General features: G+C 38.8%; 1 protein-coding gene across 1 annotated transcript in view; it reads right to left on the reverse strand.

Annotated features, from left to right (window-relative positions):
- Positions 1 to 1,893: 1,893 nt before the first annotated feature.
- NUFIP1 (nuclear FMR1 interacting protein 1) overlaps positions 1,894 to 27,165 on the reverse strand; it is a 30,044-nt gene continuing 4,772 nt past the window's right edge. Inside the window, exons 4-10 of the mRNA XM_081046895.1 lie at positions 26,979 to 27,041; positions 26,227 to 26,303; positions 19,547 to 19,639; positions 16,703 to 16,878; positions 11,195 to 11,311; positions 5,237 to 5,469; positions 1,894 to 3,892 (exon numbers count right to left, since the gene is read on the reverse strand). Coding sequence (XP_080903021.1) covers positions 3,776 to 3,892; positions 5,237 to 5,469; positions 11,195 to 11,311; positions 16,703 to 16,878; positions 19,547 to 19,639; positions 26,227 to 26,303; positions 26,979 to 27,041 — 876 coding nt within the window. The 3' untranslated portion in view covers positions 1,894 to 3,775. The remainder of the gene's footprint in view (positions 3,893 to 5,236; positions 5,470 to 11,194; positions 11,312 to 16,702; positions 16,879 to 19,546; positions 19,640 to 26,226; positions 26,304 to 26,978; positions 27,042 to 27,165) is intronic.

The raw sequence follows: 27,165 nt of genomic DNA on the forward strand, positions 1-27,165 counted from the left end.
CTGGAATGGCCATCAGAGCTGTCATTGTATTACCCTTGATGTCCTGAATGTCATCAAAATGTCTTCCTTTCAGTATTTCCTTTATCTTCGGGTAAATAAAGAAGTCACTGGGGGCCAGATCAGGTGAGTAGGGAGGGTGTTCCAATACAGTTATTTGTTTCCTGGCTAAAACCTCCCTCACAGACAGTGCCGTGTGAGCTGGTGCATTGTCGTGATGCAAGAGCCATAAATTGTTGGCGAAAAGTTCAGGTCGTCTAACTTCTTCACGCAGCCTTTTCAGCACTTCCAAATAGTAAACTTGGTTAACTGTGTTCAGTTGTTACAAATTCATGATGAATAATCCCTCTGATATCAAAAAAGGTTAGCAACATTGGTAGACAAGTTTTTGAACTTAATTGTCAAACCTCATATAATGAAGAGATTCAGGTAAGAGTCCAGATTAAAACAGTCGACTCTCTCTCTCCTGTGCTCAAAATTCCTTGAAATTATATATTTTAAAAGAATGGAAGAATTACAACAGTGAAGGTAAAGATAAAGGGTGATGTTAGAATACCAGTGTTTTTGAGAAACTCCTCTTAAGTTCCTCAAAGTGGTTCTCAAAATGTGGTCCTTCACACAGACCTCAGAAATCATCTGGAAACTTGTTAGAAACACAAATTCTCAGGCCACATCCCAACCTCCTTTGAGGCTGGGGTCCTGAAGCAGTTTGTAGCAAGCCCTACAGGTCATTCTGATGCCCACTGAAGTGTAAGAACCACTGTGAAGCTGATGGAGGATTGTGAAGCTGGACTGACAAGAAACAAGAAAGTCTCAGCCCAAACCAGGCCCGGAGGCAACAGTCAGAAACATAAAAGCAATTCCAGGGACACTCTCAGCCCAGGGTCAACAAGTGACAGAAAGCCAAGGCCTCCAGCTGCGATCGTCCAGTCCTAACCTTGCCCACCTCTGAAATCCAGTGGTTGGTGGGAGTGGGGATCGTTTTGCACAGGGGAGAAGAGTTCCATCCTCAGAATAAAGCCCTTTGAGACACCATCCAAAATTAACAACAAAAAAGAATGTAGACCAGGGATTGTACCGTGTTTCCCCGAAAATAAAACCTAGCCGAACCATCAGCTCTAATGGGTCTTTTGGAGCAAAAGTTAATGTAAGACCCAGTCTTATATTAAAATAAGACCGGGTCTTACATAATGTAATGTAATGTAATATAATATACATAATACCGGTCTTATATTAATTTTTGCTCCAAAAGATGCACTAGAGCTGATGGTCTGGCTAGGTCTTATTTTCGGGGAAACACTGCAGTCATTTTGGGGAACCTTGTGGACAGTGTTCAGAATCATGTTTTTAAAGGCATAAAATAAAATACATAGGATTACAAGGAACCCAGCTATGTTGGAATACAGTTATTAAAGCATTAAACAAAATAATTTAACAGTAAAAAACCCAAAAGAATAAAGCCCTTTGTATTTTGATGAAGAGATGGAGTGAGGATGGGAAGGGAGCCTAGCTCTTGAGCCCCCCCCCCCCCCGCCCATCTGTGTATTCTAACAGGTCTGGTGGACAAGCCCCTTTTTCTCAAAGTAAATGTCTCCTGGAGAAAAGAAGACTTGTATAAATGTGGGGAAAATCCACACCAACTACCAATACATTAATCAAGTGAACCTCTTTCGTATGTAAGAGCCATCCTTTGAGGACAACAAATAGCGGTAAAGATAATTAGTAAACTGAACAAACGGAAGAACTGGCTATCAATGGGAAAAACAGAAATAAGTCAAGGAGTAGAAAATAATGTGAAAATTCTAACTGGTATCCTCAGAAACATAAGGGTACTACAATTATGAAAAAACGCAATTAGGACAAGAAAGCAATCTTGAATATTTAAAACAAATTACTAAACTGAAAGAACTTTGTATTCAAGAATAGGCAAAGCATCCTTCCTCCCCCGAAAACTCATAGAATATTTACAAATATTGACCATATGTTCCGTCAAGTAGAAACCATACAGGTTACATTCAGTAATTCCTGGGTTAAATATAAAGGCAAGTGAATCTGAAATTACCCACTAGAGAGAAGTAACAGCCACCCCAACTAAAGACTGTCAGACGTAGTCAAGGCCATGCTTCAATTGTTAGAAAACAAGAAAGACTGAAAAGTAAAGCTTCCCACAATGCACCTTAAAGCAGTGATTGCTGACATCCCCGGAGACACGGTGGTCTGAGCAAGTAGCCTAGGAGTCTGAATTCATTTCCGTATTTAAGGCCTTTGGAAACTGCCTGCTCACCAGTGATAAAACTGCAGACTAAGCCACAGTTCAGAATCTCCACTCGGTTTATAGCACTGGTTACTTCATCCTCATGAAACAAACTGGGTTAGGCGGCAGCCACATCTTTGAACCACATAAAAATTAAACTGAGTTCCTCCAAGTCAGGCGAGGCCTCATTTCGTTTTTCTGTCTTTAATCCATGCACAGTAGTGGCACATAAGCAAACAGTCATCAGTATAATGTAAACTGAGCTAAGGTACTGGACAGGTAATTTCCCAGAAGACGGGCTCCCTGGAGCAACAGAGGGACTCAGAAAAAGAAGGTCTGTCCGGCGGTTACGAGATTGGGAAAGGCTGACCCGAACGCGAGCTTCGTCTCAGGTTTGTGAGACCACAGTGCCCAGTGCCAAGCGCTGCAGGGCTCAGGACAGGGCCTGACAGGCAGGGAGACGACGGCTGAGAGCTGCTGGCCACTTTCTTGCCTTCCTTCTTGCAGGCCAGGTCGATGAGCTTTGATCATCACAATGCCAGATACCATTCATGTTTCAACTACAACGGCAGACCACTTTTTAAAAACCTAGCCTCTTTTAGCTGTCAGTCAAAAAGGGAGAGTTCTAGCTCTGGCTAGCACAGGAGACGAGAACATAAGATCAAAATCTCTGATTTTATAGGAAACAAAAAGATCTCAGTCGCTTTTATTTAAAACGTTTAAAAAGGGTTCAATTACGATCTTCATAGGATGAATTTTAATTAAACCTTAAAACTGAGGTAACTGTTTCACAAACTACTGTTTCTGCTATAAAAACTTAGTTGAATCAAGTACTGTATCTTACATACTTTTTCACAGGGAAATAAAAAAGGTCCAATTCTGAACCATACCAAAAAGAAGCACTTTAATTGAATATAAACATACACAAAGGCCATATCAATATTAATATGAAATTAAGTTAATATAAATGTTCAATATTTGAGTTACTTAAGTAGTACCAATAGGTGAATTTCAAAGTGTGCTTTGAAATAAACAGAAAATTTAAATTTCAAGACCTTCTAATTATATTAATTTAACTTGGTTTATTTTTAAACTATGTCCTCCTCCTACAGTTAAAGAATGATTCTTCCTCTCCTGCATTAAAAACAAAATAACTATTTCTCTCCCTAACCTACAACTTTGCTCAGCTAAACTAAATATTTTTAAAGCTTTTATTTACTACTAAAACACTATCTTCAGTTCTTAACTGGCCCAAGATCAGATTTCCTCACATGACAGCAATACACACAAATAAATAAAAAGTAGAATTCTGTCAGCAAATATTACATACAATCCCAACAACACAGATACCGTCTTAAAAATCAGTTGTGTATTTATTTGCATTGATTCAAAGACTTGAAAATCCCACACAGAATCACTTGAGACTTACAATTTAATTACGAATCCAGTTTTAGAAAGTTCCCCCCCTAACTTGAGGATAGCACTGTTACGTGCTTCAGTTATGAGAGCTGAAACAGCACACACCTAAACATCTTCAGTTTTCACAGAGTCAGTGTTAAGTCCAAAAAAGTCTTTTTTGATGATGTACCGAACACACTGCAAAATCACGTTTCTCTCATGGCGAATGTCAGGAGCTAAAAGCTATAAAACAATAAAAAAAGAGATCATTCACAATGAAACATATCCAAGAAACACCATTTACAATACTGTGTACAAGCCTTCCTCATGTAAATAACACAGAACAATAAAGATGTGTATCATATTTACTAATTGTTTTGCTAAAAAACGATGCAAGAGCATTCCTTTTAACTTACACCAAGAGTATCTAGGTTTTAAAACTGCACAAATGTTAACATTTGGGGTCCTCTCTAGGCATATCTAACAAGGGACAAGAAAAATAGGTTTAAAAGTTTGCAATTCTTTAATCTAAAAAATTACGTCAAAGAGATCCTACAGAATCCAAATCTGTAAACAGTGTAGAAACTAATAAATAGATACAATAAATATAGTAATAGAACTAACAGATCAAAATCCCACCATTCCTGTACTTTTATCCCTTCCCATTGTTGTGCTTGTTGTAACTAAAATAAAACTTAAAAAATCCCTGGTATTCAGAGTAAGTATATAACCAAGGAATCGTATGTGATTCACCAAAAACCATAAAGTGACCACTCAATTTATCTTCGATGTCATTAATAGAGTTCGGAAACATCACAGAGGAACTTTCAGAGGAAAAATAATTTGGTCTATCCCTTGTAAGGTAAATATTTTAAAAATGCCATTTACCATATACAATACTGAACTTTCTAAAACAGAGTACATTTCAGATCCGTTTTTATGAGAAGCAACTATGTCTCCACGTAACCCTCACCGAGTGCAGCCACGGAACACTTGAGCTACAGCATAAGCACTTATGTGACAAGGCGAAACCAAACAGACTTTTCACAGAATGTCAACAGTTTTACAACTCCACTACAAAATCTGGTCTATTTCTATCACTGGTAGACATGAAAGCCTTGGATCTTTGAACAGCCTCGTGTCCATTACTTAGAATCAAAAGATGCATTGCTTTCGTTTTATAAATTAAAGAAAGATAACAGATTTTTTAGCATACCACACTGAGAATAAAGCCAATAATGCACAAAATAAACACATAAAAACCCTTCTCTCCCTTCAGCCTGCTGTTATATTTAGCTGTGCTTTCAAAGAAAACTTTAAAAGTGTCAGTATACCTCAATGCACATTTCTTTACCAGTTAAAACTAGATTTTTATTTTAAGCCGTTTTCGATATTGTAATTATTCCCTATTTACTGAACACAAGCCATATGCGAAATGCAGCTCCAGAATTAAGACACACAGATGATTCTTCTAGAAGCATGTCTCCAGCAACCTTAAAACACACACACGCATGCACAGACAAACCCAGTGGCTCTACCTTCCTAATGTGAGAAACAAAGATCAGAATGTAAAGAAAAATCACGTACCATTTCCAGGAGATATGGATGGTGTGTTCTTGGTTCAAATAACGTATGATAGTTGTGATAATCTTTTTTCCTCTTAGGGTTTGTCTTTTTAAAACTTTTCTTCTGGCTGTCATACTTGGCTTCTGAGAAATTTCTAGCAGTCTCCTTAACATCTTGACTTGGTCTCTTAGGAGTATCGCTATGAAGAAGCTGGTCTTCTGCCAGAACGTCTGCTTCAGTCTTAATGGGAACTTCTAATTGTGATAAAAAACAAACACAAAAATTTAAAAATAAAAAACAGGGAAGCCTTCCAAAAACAACCCAAAATACCATAATAATCCCTCCCCCCCCACACACACACACATAATACTGGCTACTTATTAATTGAAACTAGGCATTTACAATGTATTATAGTACTTTTTGAAATTGGGAGCTGTAACTGCCAAGGCTTAAGGAGATTACCACAAAGAGCTACAGAAAGAGATCCTGGTGATGGAAATAATACCAGATGGAAACTTGGATGTACAGAAATGAAGAATGGAGAGTGCCAGAAACCGTCAATATGTGGATAAATACAAAGACATTTTTTTCTCATTTGAAAAATCTTTTAAAGATAGTAACTATTTAGAGCAAAAATAATAAAAATGTTTGTGGGGTTTATAACATCAGTAGAAACAAAATCTATGATAATAGCACAAAGGAAAGGAAGAGGAAAACGTAAGTATATTGCTATAAATTCTTGAATTATATGTGAAGTGGTATATTATCGTTTGAAAGTATACTGTGATAAGTTAAAGTTGCATACTATAAACTCTAGACCAACTTCCCTAAAATAAAACTAAGAGGTACAACTAATAAACCAACATTTGCATTGCCCTAAAAATAGAGGATTAATCCAAAGGCAAGCATAGAAGGAAAACAGAACAAACAACAGATGAGACAAAAAGAAACAAACCGTGGTATCAATAATTACAATCTATGTAAATAGTTTTAATATCCCACTCAAAAGGCTCGGTTGAGGTTAGACTGGGGGTGAGAGGGAAGACCAACTACACAATGTCTACAAAAAAATACTTTAAATTGTAGGTAGTCCTTGCTTTGTACAACTTGAACTGAGATTAATACTCAGTTACCAAGGAACAGTGCACAGCAAGGACTACCCATATAAAGGCACAGGTTAAAAGTAAAAGGATGGCAGAACATACCATGCATACACCAATCATAGGAAAACTGGAATGGCTGTATCAATATCAGACAAAAGAGACTTCTGACTATCAATATCAGAACAGAGACCAGCGACAAAGAGGGGCAGCTCATGACCAAAGAGGGGCAGCTCATGACGGTAAAAAATCAATTTACCAAGAAGACAACATAGTAACAGCTAACAACAGAGTGTCTATATACACGCAGCAAAAGCTCACAAAACTGAAAGGAAAAATAGATGAATCCATTATTAAGGTTGGAGACTTGAACACTGCTCTCAGTTAACTTAAGAACAATTGGACAGAAAAAGAGCAGGGATATGTAAGACCTGAGTACCACTAACAATCAATCAATTCAAACTGACAAACAACAGCCAGTTCACATGAACATTCACCTTGTGTGGGGCTATAAAACAAGTCTCAATAAATTGAAAAAAAAAAAAGTATACAGACGATATTCTCTGACGATAAAAGAATTAAAGCAAAATCAATTAACAGAAAACTATCCAGAAAAATCTCCAAACATTTGGAAACTAAACACACTTCTAAATAAACCACAAGCTAAAGAACAAATCACAAGAGAAATTAGAAAATATTTTGAAATCAATGAAGATAAAAACATAATGTGTCAAATTAGTGGGATACAGCTAAAGCAATTCATGAAGGCAAATTTGTAGCTTTGACTATTCATATTAGAAATGAAGAAAAATTTAAACTCAATTATCTAAGCATCCACCGTAATGAGGTAAACAGCGAGGAGGAATGAAAGAGTGAAACATCAATAAATTAGAATAGGCAATAGAGAAAAATCAACAAAGCCAGAAGTTGGTTCCTTGAAAAAATTATAAAGTTAATAAATATCGAGCAAGACTAATTAAGAAAAAAGGAAAAAATACCAATTAATAATATGAGGAATCAGAGACGGGACGTTCACTATAGATCCCACAGATATCACAAGAAAATATTATGAATAACCTTGTGCCAGTAAGTTAGACAACTTAGATGAAATAGAAGATTTCTTTTGAAAAACACAATTTACTAGAAATGACTCAAGAAAAAGTAAAATATCTGAATAGCCTATACCAACTAAGGATCTTTAAATTCATAATGTAAAATTCTCCCCAAAAGAAAATGCCAGATACAGATGGCTTCACTAGTGAAATCTACAAACAAGAAAAAATGCGAGCAATTCTACACAAACCCTTAAAAAAGAGGTGAAGGAAACAGATCCCAATTCATACCAAATCCAGACAAAGCCAATCCAAGAAAAGAAAAACCCAGACCAATAACCCTCATGAACAGGGATGCAAAAATCCTTAAGGTAACATACCATAACCAAATAGATTTTATCCCAAAACTATAAGGTTGGTTTGACATTTAAAAATCAATCAGCGTACAAGGTGTGATAAAAAAAAATATGGTGCTTAAATTTTTAAAAACTTTATTACAGTAAAAGACACATTGCCATTAATCCTCCTTAAAATACTCCCCCTCACTTTGAACACACTTATCCCATCGCTCTTGCCACTTTCTGAAGCAGTTCTGGAAGTCCTCTTTCATGAGTGTCTTTAGTTGCACTGTCGTGGCTGCCTCCATGTCCTGAATCACGTTGACTTTGGGGAACAGCCAGAAGTCGCCAGAAGTCACACAGTGCCAGATCCGGTGAATAAGGTGGATGAGGACACATCGTAATGTTTTTATTTGATAGACATTGCCATATACCAGAAGTGATGTGTGACATGGAGCGCTGTCATGATGGAGGATGATTTATGGTACACCTTAAAACACAATTCTCTAAACCTTGGGTCACATCCAACTGACTGCACCAAACAAGCTGAAACTTGTCACACACAGTTACTAAGGTTTGATGCACCATTTTCCATATTGAAGGTCCCTGCCTTTCCGCTGGATGGCACTCGGCAGCAGCATTCATTGTATTTTGTGATCACAACGGGAGGTTCCATGTCACACATCGCTTCTAAGACGGCAATTTCTGTCAAATAAACACATTACGGTGTGTCCTCATGCACCTTATTCACCGGATCTGGCACCGTAGGCTCTGGCTCTTCCCCAAAGTCAAAATGACCAGGAAAGGTAAAGGTTTTGAATCAATTCAGAACACTGAGGCAGCCATGACAGTGCAACTAAAGACACTCATGAAAGAGGACTTCCAGAACGGCTTCAGAAAGTGGCAAGAGCGATGGGATAAGTATGTTTGAAGTGAGGAGGAGTATTTTGAGGAGGATTTATGACAATGTATCTTTTACTGTAATAATTTTTTTTAAATTTAAACACTCACTGTATTTGTTGATCACACCTCGTATACCCACTGAGTTTTTCAAATCTAAATCACTCTTTTTGCTCTGTGGCCTTTTGAATGAGTTTTCGATTTGGAGGTCCCTAGCCACAGCCAAATCAGTTTGAAGAAACAACAGTTTTAGAGAATTGTAAAACTGTGCTTAACTTCGAATACGGCAAAAACAAAACCAAAAAACCAACATGCAAAACCCAAGGACAGATATCAAACTAACCCATTTGAAAATACTAATCATTTTCTTTCCTATGTGTATCTTAATGATTCTGATGGTCCCAGAACCAAACACAGCCTCTTCTTTTGCTTCACTCTTCCTTGAAGGACGCTTTCCGTGTTTAAAAGTCTTTCTGGAAAAGCACTACTCATGTTTAAGATCCTCTATGCACTTTTCTGTTAATCCCTAAGCTCAGAGAGATCTTAACTATGAAGATACATACAACTGTTAATGTTGGTGAGAATCAGACTGCTTCTCTCCATTTAGAATCCACTTAAATAAGCAGCCTTCTAAATACTATTTCATAGTTCAGACAAAGCCACTTCATTTCCTTGGTTTATTTATTCTGAAGTCCCTATGTGTCAATATCCTGTTCTACAGACCAAAATTAACACTGAAAGCTAGTCATGTGCTAGTGACCTGGATGGCTTAATAAAGCTGAATTCAAACTACATAAAATAATTCACAAGGTTTAAGAACGTGAAGCAGGGGCTTTTCCTTAAGGCAGGGCATTTTTGACAATTAGTCAAAATGAATTCACACCAAATTCAACACATCTTTTAATCGATAATGTCCTCTGTTATCGGTAAGAAAAGGCTATGCAGGAAGACAGTAAACGCCACCTAGAGGAAGACAGTGGAAGGCAACAGAGTTGGCTTTTTCAGACTCTTAGGTCCCCAAACCTAGGCTTTCCATCAGCTCATCCGCATACTAGCTTTGCAAACTTATCCTCTCTAAGCTTAAGGTTCTATGAAATGAAGGGGTGGGACCTCAAAGATCCCTTCCAGTTTCCTTTCTTCCTTCTCATTACAAAATGGTGGCAGCCTCAAAATGAAGACATGAGTATAAAAGTATTAAATGTTTTATCTTAAGAGAGAGAGAAGAAAGCATTCATACAACTTGTTTTTGTGGGATTCAGTAATCTCATAATAGCTTTCTTTGCTATCACCTGTCATAAATACAACTGATAAGCAGGAAAGGTAATAAGTGTTTAAAGAATAACTCCATCTTCATATCAGTGTACTGGAAACAAGAGTAAAGAAATAAATACTGTTTTTCTTAAAATGTAAAAAAAAACACAAAAAAACAAGAGGAGACAACCATCTGTTAATGAATACTCTGATAAAGCCAAAGTAGTTTCCATTTCAAAATTCAAGTAGCTTTTCACCAGCTATCATAGTAAGCCATAGCCCATAGAAAAGGAAGAAAAAATTCCTATGTTACAGACAGATCTAAACATTATATTTCTTATTAAAACCCAACTCTTCCTTCTTTACCATCTTCCCACTGCACAAACACGCTCTCCAGCCTCGTCGACATTAGAAGTGCTGCCACCATTGTCCAATCGCAGTGAAACCTTCCCTTTATTCCACTTACTCACCTTCAGAGCCTACATTCCGGTCTCTAGGACCGCTCCTGCTGGGGTTACTCATGTTGGCCTGAGATACACACCCATGAACTCTCTCAGGGCTGGTGAAGCCTAAAGAAAATGGCCCTGCAGCCAGGTTTGCCCAATATCAGGACACAGGCTCAGTCACGACACATGCTCGATTACTATATAAACACCGGGCTCAGGGCTGCCAGCTACACTCCAACAGCTCAGCGGCCTCCTCATTTACCGGGTGGCCCTAACAGAGATGCTGGAGATTAAGCTGGCTCATCATCATCTTTAAAGGTAAGACGCATCTCACAGAGACTCTTGAAAGGATTCCATTGTTTCCAACCTTTAAAGCACATGCAGTAATGTAACCCCAAGTAGAGGGCCGCTGGGCTCCCCAAATGACATCATTTATGTAAATGTGCTCTGTATTTAGAGCAAGGCCCTCAATACACTTAAGGAATTCTATCATTCCCTCTGTCATAAAGGACCTTCTCCCACCTGCAAAAGCTGCTAAGCATGTTAAGACAAGGGATCTGGAAAGCAGAGAGAAGAGAATAACTTTCTTTGCTGTATCTTTTAGAGTTTTCTTCAATTCCATTAGTCAATATTCTCTCTTCTTCTCATTCTTTCACTGTATTGTTTGCCTTTTTCTCCCAGAATAGCAATACATTCCCCGTTTCTCCAGCTTTCCTTTACCACATGTTTACTTTAATTCCAAATCAAATGAAAAAGGAATTTGAAGATCGAATAAAGAACGTGCAGGACACATGTTTCCTGTGATACACGCACAGGAATGGATGCTATTGATACGTCAACGGCAGAAAGCAGCAAAACAAACCCAAGCATAAGGACCGCGGCCGTGGCTGACCTTCTGGCTCGCTCTCTGACCCTGAGAGACTGCCGTAGCTGCTCATCAGTGAGCAGAGGGCTGGCGTTACTTCCTTGGGTATAACAGTGCTCTGTGGTTTCTCCTCTTTATCAGACTCTGAAAAGGAAAGGCAAAGAACTATGAGTAAAACAGGATACTCAAAACATCTACCACCCTAAAAAAAGAAAGCTGACAGTCCCCCGCTCCCTCACATGTTAGTGAAAAGAGAGTACTTTCTGATCATTTCCTAATTCTTCCCCAAGAACGAAATCCAGGAGGCCTGAAAATTTTCTCCTTGGTTTAAACCTTCATGGTCAGAGCTGCTCGCCCCAAAGGGAAGACACAGGAAGCTCCTATCACAGCTCAGCTACTTACCGCGCTCCACAGGTTATGGAATTGGGGCCTCCTTTGGATTCATTTAATTACACAGTCTTTGCTATTAATTTATTTCCTTTATTTATGGTATGCATTAATCTTATTAATTTTCACTCAGTGATCCTAATCCATTATTTCACGTCACTGGATTAGGATCACTGACTGAAAATTAGATTTAGGAATAAAATATAAACATATCCATCTTTTCTGTTGTTTTTAAAGCTGGTTTTAAGGACAGAAATAATATTTAAGCCATTCTATAGATAAAGGCTGAGTCAAAGAGTTTTGTTGAAATTAATCTGCCCATAGTCTTCTTATTTAGAACTTCTACGAACTTAAGCAAACCAGCCAAGCACATGAGAGCCTGCTAAGGCGACGTGTTCGATCAGAGCCTCGTAAGCCTACTTGAAGCCCCACAACACCACCTAATATGTTTGTTTTTGGCAGCTCTAAAAATGTATTAAATCTAAACAACCAATAGAAATAAAGCCTGCCTGAAGAATGAAGACAGTAAATAACTCATCTACATAATGAATAAACTCCACCCACAACCTACATGAAATGTTTCAAGACAGCACTTAAGGTGGGCTAAGTCGGTCTAGGGGAAATGGGGTACACTTTTACATGAACGTGGGGCCACCACCTTCTGCTGGTTGCAGTTAAATCCTCTCTCCTGCCCATGCACACTGCCCAGCGCCACACCCTCCAAAAACTGCTCCTTGTCAGTTTTAAGCTAACTCATCACCTTTTCTCCTGGATTAATAAAGGGCAAGGAAAATATGTAGTATGTATATGTACATACAATTAGTGGTTTAAACAGTAATCTACAACAATATTCGTACAGAGACTGCTCATCCAATTGTTTGAATGATGATAGCCCTTCTAAGACCCAAAGAGTACAATACAATGTTCTTCTCTAAAAGGTACAATACAGTGTTCTGTAAAAGCACAAGCTCATTTCATCCTTATGAGGTATCATCACTTTCACTATTAATTACAGGCAATGAAACTCAAATTCAGAGAATCTGAGAAACTTTCCCTTCAGGTAACAAAACTATACAACAACTGGATCAAATTGAAGTCCTGGTTATGTGACCCCGAATGCCAATTTTTACCTAGTGGGCTAGAATATCTCTTACAGACGTAAAGTCCTCTTCTTATAATGGAGCCAGCCTACCAAAATGTGCTTTGATCAGTAATAATGCTAATAAATGTCTTCTTCCAGCTAGCACTCCATTTTTCTGTTCCCTTTTACAGCAAAATTCCTAACGACAATTCACTATAACTCACCAGGGAAATCACCAGGGTCCGAAACTGCCGCTGCCCGACGTTCTCCAGTCTACCCCAACCTGTCCATCAGGCCCCCACACCAGTGAGACTTTCTCTGCGGGTTCACCTGCTTCCTCTGTGTTGTCAAATCTAGAGATCATTTCTTGGTTCTCATCTTATTTAACTTAGTGACAACATTTGACAGTAATCAGGTTTTACTTTTAAAAACATTTTCTTCGCATGGCTTCCAGAACCCCTTCCCTTGGCTCCCCTTTCCTAGTCTCCCTACTGAAGTCTCCTCATTGACCAACTTCCAGAATTCTGGAGTGTCCCTGGTTCCAATCCTCAGCGTGCTTTTCTCTTTATGCCTCCTTCTTTGATCTCCTTTTACCTCAAATCTTAAAATCAAGGTGCCAGTGAATCATAAATGTATACCTCCAGCCTTCACTTTCCCGCTAAACTCTAGAATAATCTAACTGCCCATTCAACATCACTACTCAGAGGTCAAAAAGGCAGCTCAAAGGTTAGTCAACAGGTCCAAAAACAATACTACACTTGGCCTGTCATCATTACAACAATGGGATGAACAGTCTCCGTACTAATATCGCTGGAGATTTCTGTTTAATCCTGTTAGTTTGATCTCTACTCCAAACATGCCTTCCAGCAGACTCCATGTCAGTAAATACCAGCTCTTCCTCCTCTCTGGTGAGGCCAAAATCTAGCAATCATCCTTGCCTCTTCTTTCTCTCAAACGCCATATCCAATCAATCAACAAGTGCTGTCAGCTCTTTTGAAAATATACCCACAATCATACCTTTCTCATTACTTCCACTACTACAACCCCAGTCTAAGTAACCATTTCTTGCCTGGACAACTCTAACAGCCTCCGAAAAGATGTCCCTGATACACCCTGCCCACTGCTCCCTAGTCTATTCTCTACCCAAACACAGAACCGTGATCACATCACGCGCTCCCCTGCAGAAGCCACATCCCTTCCTGGCCTCTAAGGCCCTGCCTGTTCTGGCCTTCACTTATCTCTTACCTAAAATACTATCGCTTCCTTCCCTGCTTATTCACACCCATCTTGCTGTTCCCTGGTCACATCGGAAGCGTGCTCTCACCCTGGGCTGTCTGCACCTGCTGCTTTTTCTGCTTGGAGAGCTGTCCCCTCGGTAGCAGCTCCTATCTTCATTCAGACTTCATAACGTCACCTTGTCAGAGATGCCTTCACAGGTCATATAAAATACCCTTTTCTCCGACCACTGTTCTCTATCCTTTTACTTAGCTTCGCTCAACTTCACATCATTTATATCAACCCACATTTATTTACTATCACCACCTCCCACCAGAACATAAGCTACAGGAGAGAAAGGGTTTGGCTTTCAGAGCCCAGAACAGGTCATAAGTGCTCAACAAATATCTGAAGAACAAACTGCTGCATGAATATAGGCAAGTTCAAATCCAATGGTAACATCTTACATAACCGCAGTACATTTATCACAAATTAACACTGGGATAATACTACCTAAACTACACACTGGATTGTAATTTTACCACTTTTTCCACAAATGTCCTTTTTCCATTCCAGAACACAACCCACCATATCACATTGCATTCTGTCATCATGACTCCTCCTCTGTGTCTTCTCCAACCTGTGACAATTCCTCAGTCTTTCCTTGTCTTTCATGAACTTGACATTTTTTGAAGACTGCTGGTCAGTTACTGTACAATACCCCTCAGCTTGGGTCTGCCTGGTGTTTTCTGATGGTTAAACTAAGATTATTCCTTTTAAGCAGTGCTTTCCCATCACATCAGAGGGTCCATGGTATCAACATGACTCGTGACTGATAATGTCGCCTTGATCACTGGGTGGTCTCCCTGGCTTCTCCACGGTAACGTTACTAGTTTTCTCTTTCATTGTTCTATTTCTTGAAATGAGTCACTAAGTCCAGCCAACATTCAAGGAGATAGGAATTAAACTCCACCTCTCAGAGTAAGGAATATTAACAAATTTTGGAGATATATGCTCATTAATATTTGAGGGAGCTATTTTGAGGTTATTTAAATACTGTTTTACCTTAAAGTGTTACCACTAATTTTACCATTCATCAGTGGCTCTTGCCTGAAACAATTATTACTATGGTGTTCTAACAGCGACTTCCCATTTCCTTCATCTCTTCTACAATTAACTGAAACTCTTCTACATGAAAGAGTTGTGCTTCCTGCCCCATATTTATTTCTATCAGTATGCACTCATGGATATTTATTTTATTCTTTGGATTATAACCTATTGTTATATATTTTGTGGCTCGAATTGCTCCAACTTTGGATATTGGGAGCACATTCCAGTTGGTCCCTATGTCCTTCTTACACGTCCACATCCTGTCGTTTCTGAGCCCTTTCTTAATGTCTGGCACTAGACGAGATGCTCTAGGCTCACGTTGTATGTTCCCTATCCCAAACATCAGTCATTTCTCCAAAAAGCCCCGGTTGCTTTAACTGGACAATGGTAGTAACACTTTGCAAAGGGGTACTGTCTTTTTGGCTTGATCAAAACATCCTCCAGAGCGATTTTTCATCTCAAAAGAAAGACTGTTCCCAAAGTCCCTTGGATCTACTAGCAGTTCTAACATTTTTAGCAGCTATCCCAGAAAGACTACGCCGAAGGCCCCTATATTGGCAGACAAAATAATACTCAACAAACTTCTCTCACTTTTCCATAGAAACAGCCAAAACATCTCTCTAAACTAAAAATAGCATAAACATAGTAGCAATGAAGATGATAAAATCAAAATTTTAAATGATTATAAAATACCAGCTTAAATAATTTCTCTTACTGTTAAAACACCAGTGACACTTTCCTTTGGGTAAATCTCACCTCTCATACATACATATCATGCTCCCACTAACCAAAAAACTAATACAATTATCTAAAAATTATCACCAGACTATCAGTTTCTGGAAGGCAGGGAGAGATTCCTCTGAACTATAGTGCTGGGGAAGCCAAATGGAGAAACTGAGTAACTCCTTATTGAAATGAAAACAGAAAAAAAAAAATCACCCTCTGAACACCTTGCCCAACTTTAAGCACTCATAAAAGCTTTACACCTGGCTTCTTTCTACAACTTACTTCTTCACTAATAACACTCCTTTGCAAAAGAGGACGCACGTGCAATTAGAAGAAGCTTCCCGATTTTACCAGGAGGAAAGCTGGTGGAAATACTTACATATATGTTTTCATTTTTCAGAAGGGGAAATGGAACCTCAGAGGCTGAGTGATATCCGTATGAGATAGCAGCATTTGGCCCTTTAATTTTTCAACTTATCAGCAAGAGTAAACTTGCCCCGTAAGTTCTAGAGGGAATTCACGGATCAACTATAAACAACTATAAACACAGAAATACAGCCTATGCTCTGAGGAAGAACAGTATTACTCAGACACAGTGAATTAATATTATTTGCCCAAAGAGATTGTGTTCATGCGCAGCAGCATAAGTAACACTGGCCCCCACTGGGACTGCTATTTCATAGGTGGGGAAAATACTCACATAATTGGGCAAATTTGAATCTACAGCATCAATACATTTCAGATCGATATGAAGAATATTTTCCAGATTACATCATACTATGGAAATTATCCATCATATATTGTCTTTCTTCCACATCCTGCCCGGCTCATACACCCATCCCCAAGATTCAGAAAAGATGTCCTTAAATAATGTTTTTGACACTGTTTTGTTTTTAAAAATAAAAACAAAAACTTCATTCTACATTTTTACATGTTTGCCACGAAAGTCTCCACAAACAAGGCTGTGAAGAAGCAACTTCAGCATCACTGTCTGTACTGCTTTCCTGTTTACTCACCAGAATCCGTGTTCACCAAAACACCCAGAGGGTCTGCATGTGCTGCAGGGGGACCTTCAGGTTTCAAATCACACAAGCCATTGCGCGATGCAGCACGGTCATTTTTCCACTTGTGATGTCTGCCAGGACTTCTGATCCTTGCCATCTGTGAGTGTCTGGACATCCCCTTCATCTTGCTAGAGTCAAAAAAAAAAAAAAAAAAAAGAAAGAAAGAAAAGAAAAGGCAACTCTTAATCTAAAAGGCACTCATCTTTCAAGAAAAATCTGAAAAAGATTACTGAATGCATAAGAAACCTAGCTGTCAATCAATTACTTGTAGCCTAGTACATTAAAGAGACCAGAATAAAATAAATTCAATGGCTTCCAAAGACAGAGAACTACTCTATGGAAGAACTTTAAAATAACATAGCACAATCTACCATGTTTTATCGATTCCAAGGAGGAACACATTTCCTCTCATATTTTAACCCCTCTGAATCTGGGCTATGCTGTGTAATCGACAGCAGGGGGATTTGACTGGCAGCATTCTTTCATTCCTATTGCACAGAAGTGCTTCTTAGACTTTATAAAGTACATTAACTCTTGTCTACTCATTTTTAAGGAGACAAAATTTCTGAAGCATTTACAAATATGCTGCCTTGTTTGATCTTCAAGGCAACTCTTTGAAATTGATTAGACAGGTGCTATTCATTTTAAGGAGATAAAGATACAGACCAGGCACAATTTCACAGCTAGCTCAAACCAAGTACCTGCTCAACCACCACAATTACTCCTCTTAGAAGAAAAATAAACACTTATGTGAGCACATTCTAATGTACACTATGTGTAGGAAAAAAGGCCATTAAGAAAAGGTTTATTATATACATTCTCAGTAGACAATACAAGGTATCCTTTGGTAAGGCTGAGTTTTCACAAAGATACATGTGTTTATCCTAATTTGTCATTTATTGGTAAAATTCATTTTTCATTAGTCATGGAGGCTGCAGTTCGGAGCACAGAAATTAGAAATCTGGGCTCAAATCTTGCCACTTGGTAGTTGTGTCTTTTGGACAATACTAATATCCCTGAGTGTACTCCCTCATCTGTAGAATGGGAATCACAGAGACAGAGAGACTATAAAGTGCTTTGCATCTAGAACAAGGTAACACATTGGGCCCTGAATAAATGATAGTTATTATCATACCATTTTCTAAATAATTTGCTAAACCAACATATTTGCAGAGTTAACGTCTCTGCAAAACAGAGGTTCCCTTTAGAGTCACCATAATCTTTACAGAGCCTCATTCCAAAATATCACATAATATACTCCAAATTTTCCAGAAAACCATGGACCAATTTCCAATGTCCACCCAGAGATGCTGGGCTTATACCTCAATAAAGGTAAAACACAGTTTCTGCCTGTGGCCCAATCACCACGAGGACAATTAAGAGACGCCACTTTCCTTAGGTGCCACTCAGACGCTCTCCGAGTCCACTCAGATATGCCGCCTGCATCTGAGCACAGCTGGCTTCCAAATGGTTATCATTAAGGTAATCACTAATGAGTAATGAGTAAAGCTCATCCGTAACTGCTGAGATCAATCATTGAAAACGTGGTATACTTAGTATGTATTAGAATCCCACCCCACCTGTGAGGGAGTAGTTCTGTTACACCACTGTTTGATAATCATTTAAAAGTAAAGTTTATTTAATCAACACTTAAAAATAGTTACAGAGTATAATATAAATAAAAATGCAGATGCACTTGAAGTGAAGAGATTAGGAATGTCATAACTAAAAAGCTAATAGAGAAGAAAACAGAATATTAAAATTATTTAATTAATCCAAAAGAAGGCAAGAAAGAAACTTTAAAAAAAAATAGGACAATAGTAGACTGAAACCAACTATATTAGTAATAACATTAAACGTAAATAAACTAAACCCTAGCTAAAAAATAAAGATTTTCAGCCTGGATTATAAAAAAAAATAAGATCAAGCTATGTATTCCATAAAGACACTTTTAAATATACAGATACAAAAGTTTAAAAGGAAAAGGTTGAAAACGCTACGCTTCCCCCACTGCACCACACCACCTTTGTCGTAAGGCAGGCGACTGTTTATCAGTAGATGTGTCTGTGGTACTGCCAACACTACAATCACCATCACTCTAACTTTCTTAGCTGTTCTAGAACATTTGCATTTTCATATTTAAAGCTTTTCAATTTTAAAGCTTATCAGTACCACCCTCCTCCACCATTCTACAACAAAAAACCCTCCTCAAAAAAAAAAAAAAAACCAAGGGCCAGCCCGGTGGCTCAGGCGGTTGGAGCTCCGTGCTCCTAACTCCGAAGGCTGCTGGTTCGATTCCCACATGGGCCAGTGGGCTCTCAACCACAAGGTTGCCAGTTCAACTCCTCAAGTTCCTCAAGGGATGGTGGGCTCCACCCCCTGCAACTAAGATTGAACACAGCACCTTGAGCTGAGCTGCCGCTGAGCTCCTAGATGGTTCAGTTGATTGGAATGTGTCCTCTCAACCACAAGGTTGCTGGTTCAACTCCCGCAGGGATGGTGGACAGTGCCCCCTGCAACTAGCAACGGCAACTGAACCTGGAGCTGAGCTGCGCACAACTAAGACTGAAAAGACAACAACTTGACCTGGAAAAAAGGCCTGGAAGTACACACTGTTCCCCAATAAAAAGAAAAAAAAATAAAAAATAATTTTTTAAGTAAAAGAGTTATGAAAGCAAAGATTTCGAAATTAAGAGTGTAGAGATTTTAAGATTTTGGTGTATGCTCTTTTTATTATTTATAAGTATACTTGTTTGAAATAAGCAGTGAAAATGCAAACAATTTTAAGGAATTTACCCATACTGTGTCGTCGTTAATACCGCTCCTCTCTTTTCCTTTTCTTCCTTCAACTTTTTCTTCCTTTCAATATTGGCCAGAGTTGGGTAGTTTCTACAAAACAAAATCAAAAAATTACAAAAGGGCCTTTAGAATACAACTTGAATTACACAATCAAGCAATTGCTGCATTTAGCAATTTTTGTGTAACGAACGATTAGTACCGGAAATTATTATAATTTATATAAACCTTTATACAAAATTTATAAAACCTTTAATTCCTTCTAGACCACCTGCTAGTCCACAAACTTTGCTACCAGTCTATAAGTACATAAGGAGCTTTACACCAGAATTTAAATCAAAAGTATTATATACTGTGCTCAAACTGATCTCAATCATCTATTTGGTGTGTGGCCATAAATACTGTAAGAAAAAAATGTAAGTCTATTCAATCACTTATGCAAATAGGTACTAGGTACATCCAAAGTTACCAAGGTAAAGAAGAGACAGTTCTCAGAAAAGATAGTCTACCAGGAAGAGTAAGAAAAGCACATAAACAGCTTTGACAAAGGGCAAAATATAGTAAGTACCCCAAAGAATGTAAAGATTGGAAGGTGGGAAGGGAAGATCATACTGAACTGGAGAAATTCAAAAAGAAATGAGAGAAATTGGGCGTAAGTGGTGCAAATAGGTAGAAATCAGAAGGAAAAGCATCAGTGCTCTAAATACAGCAAACAATGCAGACAAACCATGGCCTCAGAAAGTGTGAGCGATCCAGGGAATGGCAAGTGCTTCCGTTGGTATGAAACCCAGTTACAGGCAATGCACCAGAAAGGGAAGCAGAGGCCAAAATGTACCCTGAATGGAAGGCTACGAAGTTTATATTTAATTCAGCTAAGATGGGGAGCCACTGAAAGTTACCACCAGGGAGAGATATGTACAAGGCAGTGATTACGATTAAATCCGACAGCAGTGTGCAAGATGAATTGCTCTGACAAAGCTTTCTTTGTTCCTTGGCACAGTTGTATGGAGATGCAGGCACCAAACTCTGGTGGTGAGAACAGATCTTAGAAGGAGAAAAAGCACAGAAGGAGGGGAACATAGACAGCTACCACTCATTTGGGCTGCTCATCAGAGTAAATTCTGAGAAACAATCAACAAATCATGTTCTGCCATTGTTTCTACCTCCTTCTTTTTTTAAATCTGCATCACTGACTTGAATAGCACAGACAATATGAAGCCTACTGGTTGGCCACACTGGAAGAGAAGAATGGAAATGACACTGAGTAAGTGGTGAAGTAATCAGAAAAAAGGCAATGAATTTCAATGAGGACATTGAAAAGCAATCTAACCAGCCAAGAAAAATAAACTCCATAAATAAAAGATGATGAATACACAAGCTATAAATAAACATTAAAAGGAAAAGATCAAGGTCATAAGGAGATAAAAATCTGACAGCCAGTCAGCACCACATGACTACACTTTTGGAAAGCAAACATAATCTAAGGTTATATGAAATGGACTCTGGCCCACGTTCAAGTGTGAAACCTTCCTCTCACGATACTCAAAGTGGTCAGAAAACTCTCAGGGCACTGTGTCCAGTTTCGTATTTCTAAACTGAAAAGGAGGGCTGAGGAAAAATAAAACTTGGAAGGCATTCAGAAGAGACTCAAAGATGATTAACAGGATGAAAAACAAAACCTCTGACGAAAGATGAAAGGAACTGGAACTATTTGCAGCCCTTAGAAGAGAAGCGACAATAAACGATCTCACAGAGAGGATGGTAGCCAGCTCTTCTCAGTCTGAAGACAGACTATGCAGAAGCAGAAATGATGAGAAAAAAGGCGCTGACTATCACAGTCCCCACAGCGTCTAGGCATGTCACGCACAGCCACTCAACACCCTTCGCATCTCTGAGATTCATTCGTTCTTACTACTTGTGTTTCTGCAACATTTTTCTCCTGCGTATTACAGGCCCTTATGATGTTAGGCCACGTGCTAAACAAGATTGGGTACCAGGGTGCCTCATGCACGCAAGTAGATGCTACCTAAGTGCTTCTCAATGGTAAAGAACGGAAACGTGTTACAGCAAGTGGATTTTAGGTGAGGTGTAAAAGAAGTCCTTAAAAGAGACATCAAGAAAGTTGAGAAAACTCCTTTGGTGGAAGTCTTAAAACAACTCACTTTCTCTTTCTGGCAGATTAAAGTATCACTTTCCTAAAGGTAAGGGATCTTTCAATATCCCTTGCAAAGCTGTAACATTCTATTTTACTCAAATTAATAAAACCCTCTCCCCAAATTTATACCATTCTTATTTACACAGAACCTAAAGAATAAAAACTAAGGAAAACAAGGGCATTAGAAAGCAAATTATCACAAAACAGGGATACCAGAAAGACCGAGTTACACACACAACAAGCAGAAAACCCCTCCAGCAATGTAATAATGAGATACTGGAATAAAGAAAAGTCTGGAGCTTTGATAAAGGACATAGATCGAGTTCCTAAAGTACACTGGAAAGAACAAATCCAAAGATGCTGGAAAAAATCACAACTGTCTTACACTGCATAATTACACACATATAAACCTTAGCCCAATCATCTCGTTAGAGAATGGATGTTACGAGGTTAAAAAGACTGGGACAAGTGCTATGCTCACGGTGGCTTTCTCTATTTTTATCTGCTAAAACCCTCCTTCTCCCTGTGCTTCCATCTTTCCCCAATACCCCGAGCGGCACTGGCCTTGAAACCATATTCCCCTTTCCCTCTCTCTCTCCCCTCTTCCATTTCATCCCCCTCTTCTTTTCATCCCCCTTGCCTATGCCTAAGCCTCCAGTGACAATCCTTAAGCACTAGAGTCAATAAATGGGCAAAACCATGCCAACCATGATCTTAGCACATATCATCCTGGTTACTTTATACTCTAACTTTTGCCTTAATCCCCAAATCACCACCCACTTACTGACTTCTCCCCTAAGCCTGTTCTCCATAAAAACAGTCCCTCTACTCTCACTGAACCACACCTGCTTCATCATAAGCCACACTACTATATTTTTATTTCAAAGTCTCCCGAACTTCAAAAGGATGGAGCATTCTTTAGGAGCAGACCCCCTCTGTTGGAATTCTGAAAGAACTAGGGACACAATTTCAAAGGATTTCCGCAGAGCCACAGGAACTGCTGAAATAAACACCACAGAACTGCTCCACCTGCTGGGCTCCCATGGGCTGGAAAACACGTCTCGAGGTTTCTAAAATCGAGGTTTTACAAACCTCTATCACTTGCTTTCCCTAATGTCAAATCTTACAGCATTTGTACCTCATAGGTCAAGAATTAAGAATCTTATCCTTTTTTTTTTGGTGGGATTTTTTTTTTTTTTTTGCAGATTATTAATGGAAAGCTTTAAAGTTTTAAACTAAATACAGTGGGCACCTTCGAGTTTGGCTAATCTGAAAAATATAAAGATGAAGGAATAAAGGCAAAAATGTACTTTCTGTAAAGAAGTAACACATCAAGCAAAACTTTAGCGTTTTCTTCCAGCTATAAAATTCTTACTCCATGAAAAATCTCTTACAAGATTTTCCAACATACCAATCCCAAAGTCTATTTTTCCTGCATGTCAAAAAAATACAGTGGCTTCCTCAGGAAAAAATGTAGCTTTCACAAGAAAGATAAAATTCAAGACAATTCTGCCATGAGATGTGAAATTTATTCTTTTTAGGAGTTTAAACAACATTGTTAAAAAATTGAGCACCAAAATTTACAAAGTCAATGTATCTTCATAATAGGTTTTTAAAAAACTGTTAGTGGCAAGAATGTGAGTGTATTTTTGAAAAACCTACCAAATATACCACAAGAAATGTTTATTAATACTTTTTATTAATAAAGGACACTTAGAGAAATGTCTGAATATGTTAAAGAGCGAGAACTAGAGAAACAGATATGGAAAAATGTCAGATGGATTCAGCGAGCACCAAAGATAATTTCAGAACATCACAGCTACAAAACAACTTCACGCAAAATTGTCATCCTCGCTCCCTTGAAGCATTTCATAATCTCACCACTCTAACCTCACTGACGCACGCCATACATTTTGCCCCATCTTCTTCCAAGGTACTCTGTCCACTGTCACAATCATACCTTCAGTCTAGACTCTGAATCCTAGAGAGAGTCTAGAATCCTAGAACCTGCAGCTAGACTCTCTCTCTTCTGCCCCCACCTATCCTACACAAAAAGAATCACCAACAAGCATATTAAACACCTGGTCCTCTTTGTAATCTTTTGTTCAGAAGGCTAGAGCTGCTTCCAAATATCACTTAGAGTGTTGGACTTCAGCTGTCAGTAAAGGTGGCCAAGCAACCTACTTCTAGCCAGTGAGAACTACATGGCAGTCTCTGGGTTGGAGCTAAAGCAAAGCTATTGTTTCCCTCAGGAGAAGGGGCAAACTTGGCTGTGTGTGCCTTTTGCGCTTTTCTCTTCTTCCTGCCTAGGATGTGGGCTTAATATTAGGATATGCGGGAACCTTCTGGTGGACACGTCAGCGAAAACCACCTGCTACGGAGCAACAGGCAAGAGCCTGTGCCGAATGGTGCTGCTGAGCAGCAAGAGTAGCCCCGGACTTTTCCTACTTGGGAAAAACCCACCCCTCCATGCTAAGCCGCGGCGGTGAGGTTGCTGTTCCATTTCCTGGAGCACAATCTTAACGGATGCGAGCACCTCTGTATTCTAGCCGTCCTCTTTAACCTGAATGCTTTCCATGCCCGACTGGGCACATCTTGATTTAAACACTCACCTCCTAAAAGGTTTGGCAGTTTCTTAGAAACTAGGTAAACATATGCGTGTCACATGACCAACCAATACCACTCCCAGGTATTTACCCAAGTCAAATGGAAACCCAAGTTCTAAGCAAAGCCTGTGTATCAATGTTAACGAAGGCTTTATTCGTAGTCACCAAATACTGGAAATATCCCAAAGGTCTCTCAAGTTAGAAATGGATAATAAACAAGCTGTGGGACATCCTCACAACGGACCAGAATAAAAGCAACAGAAAGGAACAAACTACTGCTCCATGAGACAACATGAATGAAGCTCAAACACACTGTGCTAAGTGAAAAGGTCAGACTCCAAAGCTACAGACTGTATGACTCCACTTACCCGATGCTCTGCAAAGGTATGAATACAGGAACAGAACACAGATCAGTGGCTGCCACGGACTGAAGGCGGGGCAGAAGCTGACCACTGAGGGCATGAGGGAAAGTTGGGGCGGGAGGGTGCTAGAGCACTGTTCTCTATCTTGACGGAGGTGGTGATTACACAACTATTAGGTTGGTGCAAAAGGAATTGCGGTTTTTGCACTTGTTTTTAACCTTTTAAACCACAATTACTTTTGCTCCAACCTAATATACACATTTGTCAGAACTGTGCATTAAAAGGGATGAATTTCACCACATGCACAACATGCCCTAAAATGAATAGAAAGGAGTGCCCAGGCACTACCCTCTTACAAGAAGTCTTGCAAAACGAACTGATGGCCCTGCCTCGCAAAGATCCCAAGTGCCCCCTCACCAGACATTGTTATCCCTAATGGGTAAACTTACTGCTTCAGTTGCCTGTGGTCTCGTGGCCACATCACATGTTTATCCTACATTTCACATTACAGCGAGAGTCTTAAAGGCAAGAGTCTACTCCCATGTGTTTTCAGTGACCTCCGGCACATATAATAAAATCTTTGCCTTTTCAAATACTGAATGTTTACCTGTAATTTTCATCTAAACTATTGTCAAGAAGTTACTTATGTGCATTAACATAAATTCAAAAGTTGCTGAGATTTCTCACTAACATTAGAAAATCAAACTAATCTTCTACCGGGGACTTCAGATAAACACATGCTAAGCTAGTTGGCATCTTCAAATTCCTAAGACTCTAGCCAGTGGAATTTTTTCCTTTAAAGCACGCATTGCACAAAACCACAAGTGGACAGAGTTCACATTCATATGGGGAAAGCTATTTTAGAAAACATTGCATTTAATACAATCAACTGGGTTTGTTTCAGTGATTTCTGTCCAATGTAGTGAGAAGTTCATACTCAAATCCACAGCAGTTTAAGGAGTTATTAGCTACATTACTAATTTACAACCACAATTATTAATCAGATAAAAACATTTATGCCCAATTTCTTTAAATACAACAAAAGTATAGTTCAAAACATGAGTCTCAGCAAGATTTCTCCAACCACTTTTTTTATGTACTAAAATACAATTACACCCATAATAAACGTATTTCCGAGCTCCATTTACATACAGCAACATTCATAAGCACCCCTTATAGCTATGGCACCATAGGTTATAAACAGCCATGTAAAAGATGGTTCTTACATTTGTAAAGCCTGTGAGTCAATTTTTTTAAAAGACACATATGTGAAGAAGTTCATCAACATGACCATAATAAGGGACATCTATGCTAAAGAGGCAGAGGAGATACCAGGTACCACATTCAAAGAAGGGCAAGACATTCCTTTAGGCAGATGAAGGAAACATCCCCGAAGTGGCAGAATTTCAGCAGAGCTAAAGCAATGGGAAGAATTTCAAAGATGGAAAAAGTACGATTTTCTAGAAGCTGCAGCTTGAGCAAAGTCATTATTTTGAAGTACTCAGCCTTGCCACAGTAAAGAAAAGTTATTTCACTAGTTCTAAACTCTTTACTCACTTCCTTCTTTCTTCCCTCCATCTTGCGATCTCCTCTGGAGTGTCTAACTTGATCTTCTTCATACCAGGAGCATGCATCTAAGGGGAAAAAGCCTGCTGAACATCAGGAAGCATATTTATGCTTTTGACTGAATCTCAAGTCCTACCGGGGATAATGGAGACTCTGTACCCAACAGTAAAGTTACTAGCAGAGATCATTTTAAAACGAAGTAAGCAGGTTTAATCCATCCTTATTACGACCTTTCCTGTAAAGGAGCAAGAATAATTTCCTGAGTATTATAGTGCTATTTCCTGAGTATATTAGTGTTATTAAGAAAAGGAGTAATAATTTTGGTTACAAAGTGAATATATCACCTATTTCTCAATTGACATTAAATACTCACAAGAATGACCTAACAACCAAAATTGAGTGAAGTAGCTAAAGAAATAATGAAAACCTGAAACAATCTGAAGCAACACGGTGTAGAAAAACAATCATAGAATTTGGAGTCAAGAGACTCAAGTGCAAGACTCAATGTTGAGGCCCTGGGCAAATCATTACTTTATCTGTTAAATAAGGCCAATATGTATCTACTTCACACAGTGGTTTGTGAGAATAAAATTGAATAGATGTAAAAATGCTTTGTAAAGTACAAAGTACTGCATGAATGCTACTTCTTATTAGGCTACATAAACGCAGAGCTGTGAAGATAACAGATCAATGGGGGGAAAAAGAACATGTGCCAAAAAAAAAAACACCCCACAAGAGCTTACATTTCTCCAATGGAACTGGACAATCTTCTCATGTGCACTAAAAGAGCAATCTACTTCAGGACACTGTAAAAGATTTTTTAAAAAGACTATTCAATGTTTTCCATATTAAATATACCCTATTACTACATAAACAGACATATCCTGGTCACATTATATGGTCATCTTATGTATGTGCTGTTAGCAGTGC

Source organism: Rhinolophus hipposideros, assembly GCF_964194185.1.
Source record: "Rhinolophus hipposideros genome assembly, chromosome: 4".
Classification (NCBI taxonomy): Eukaryota; Metazoa; Chordata; class Mammalia; order Chiroptera; family Rhinolophidae; genus Rhinolophus; species Rhinolophus hipposideros.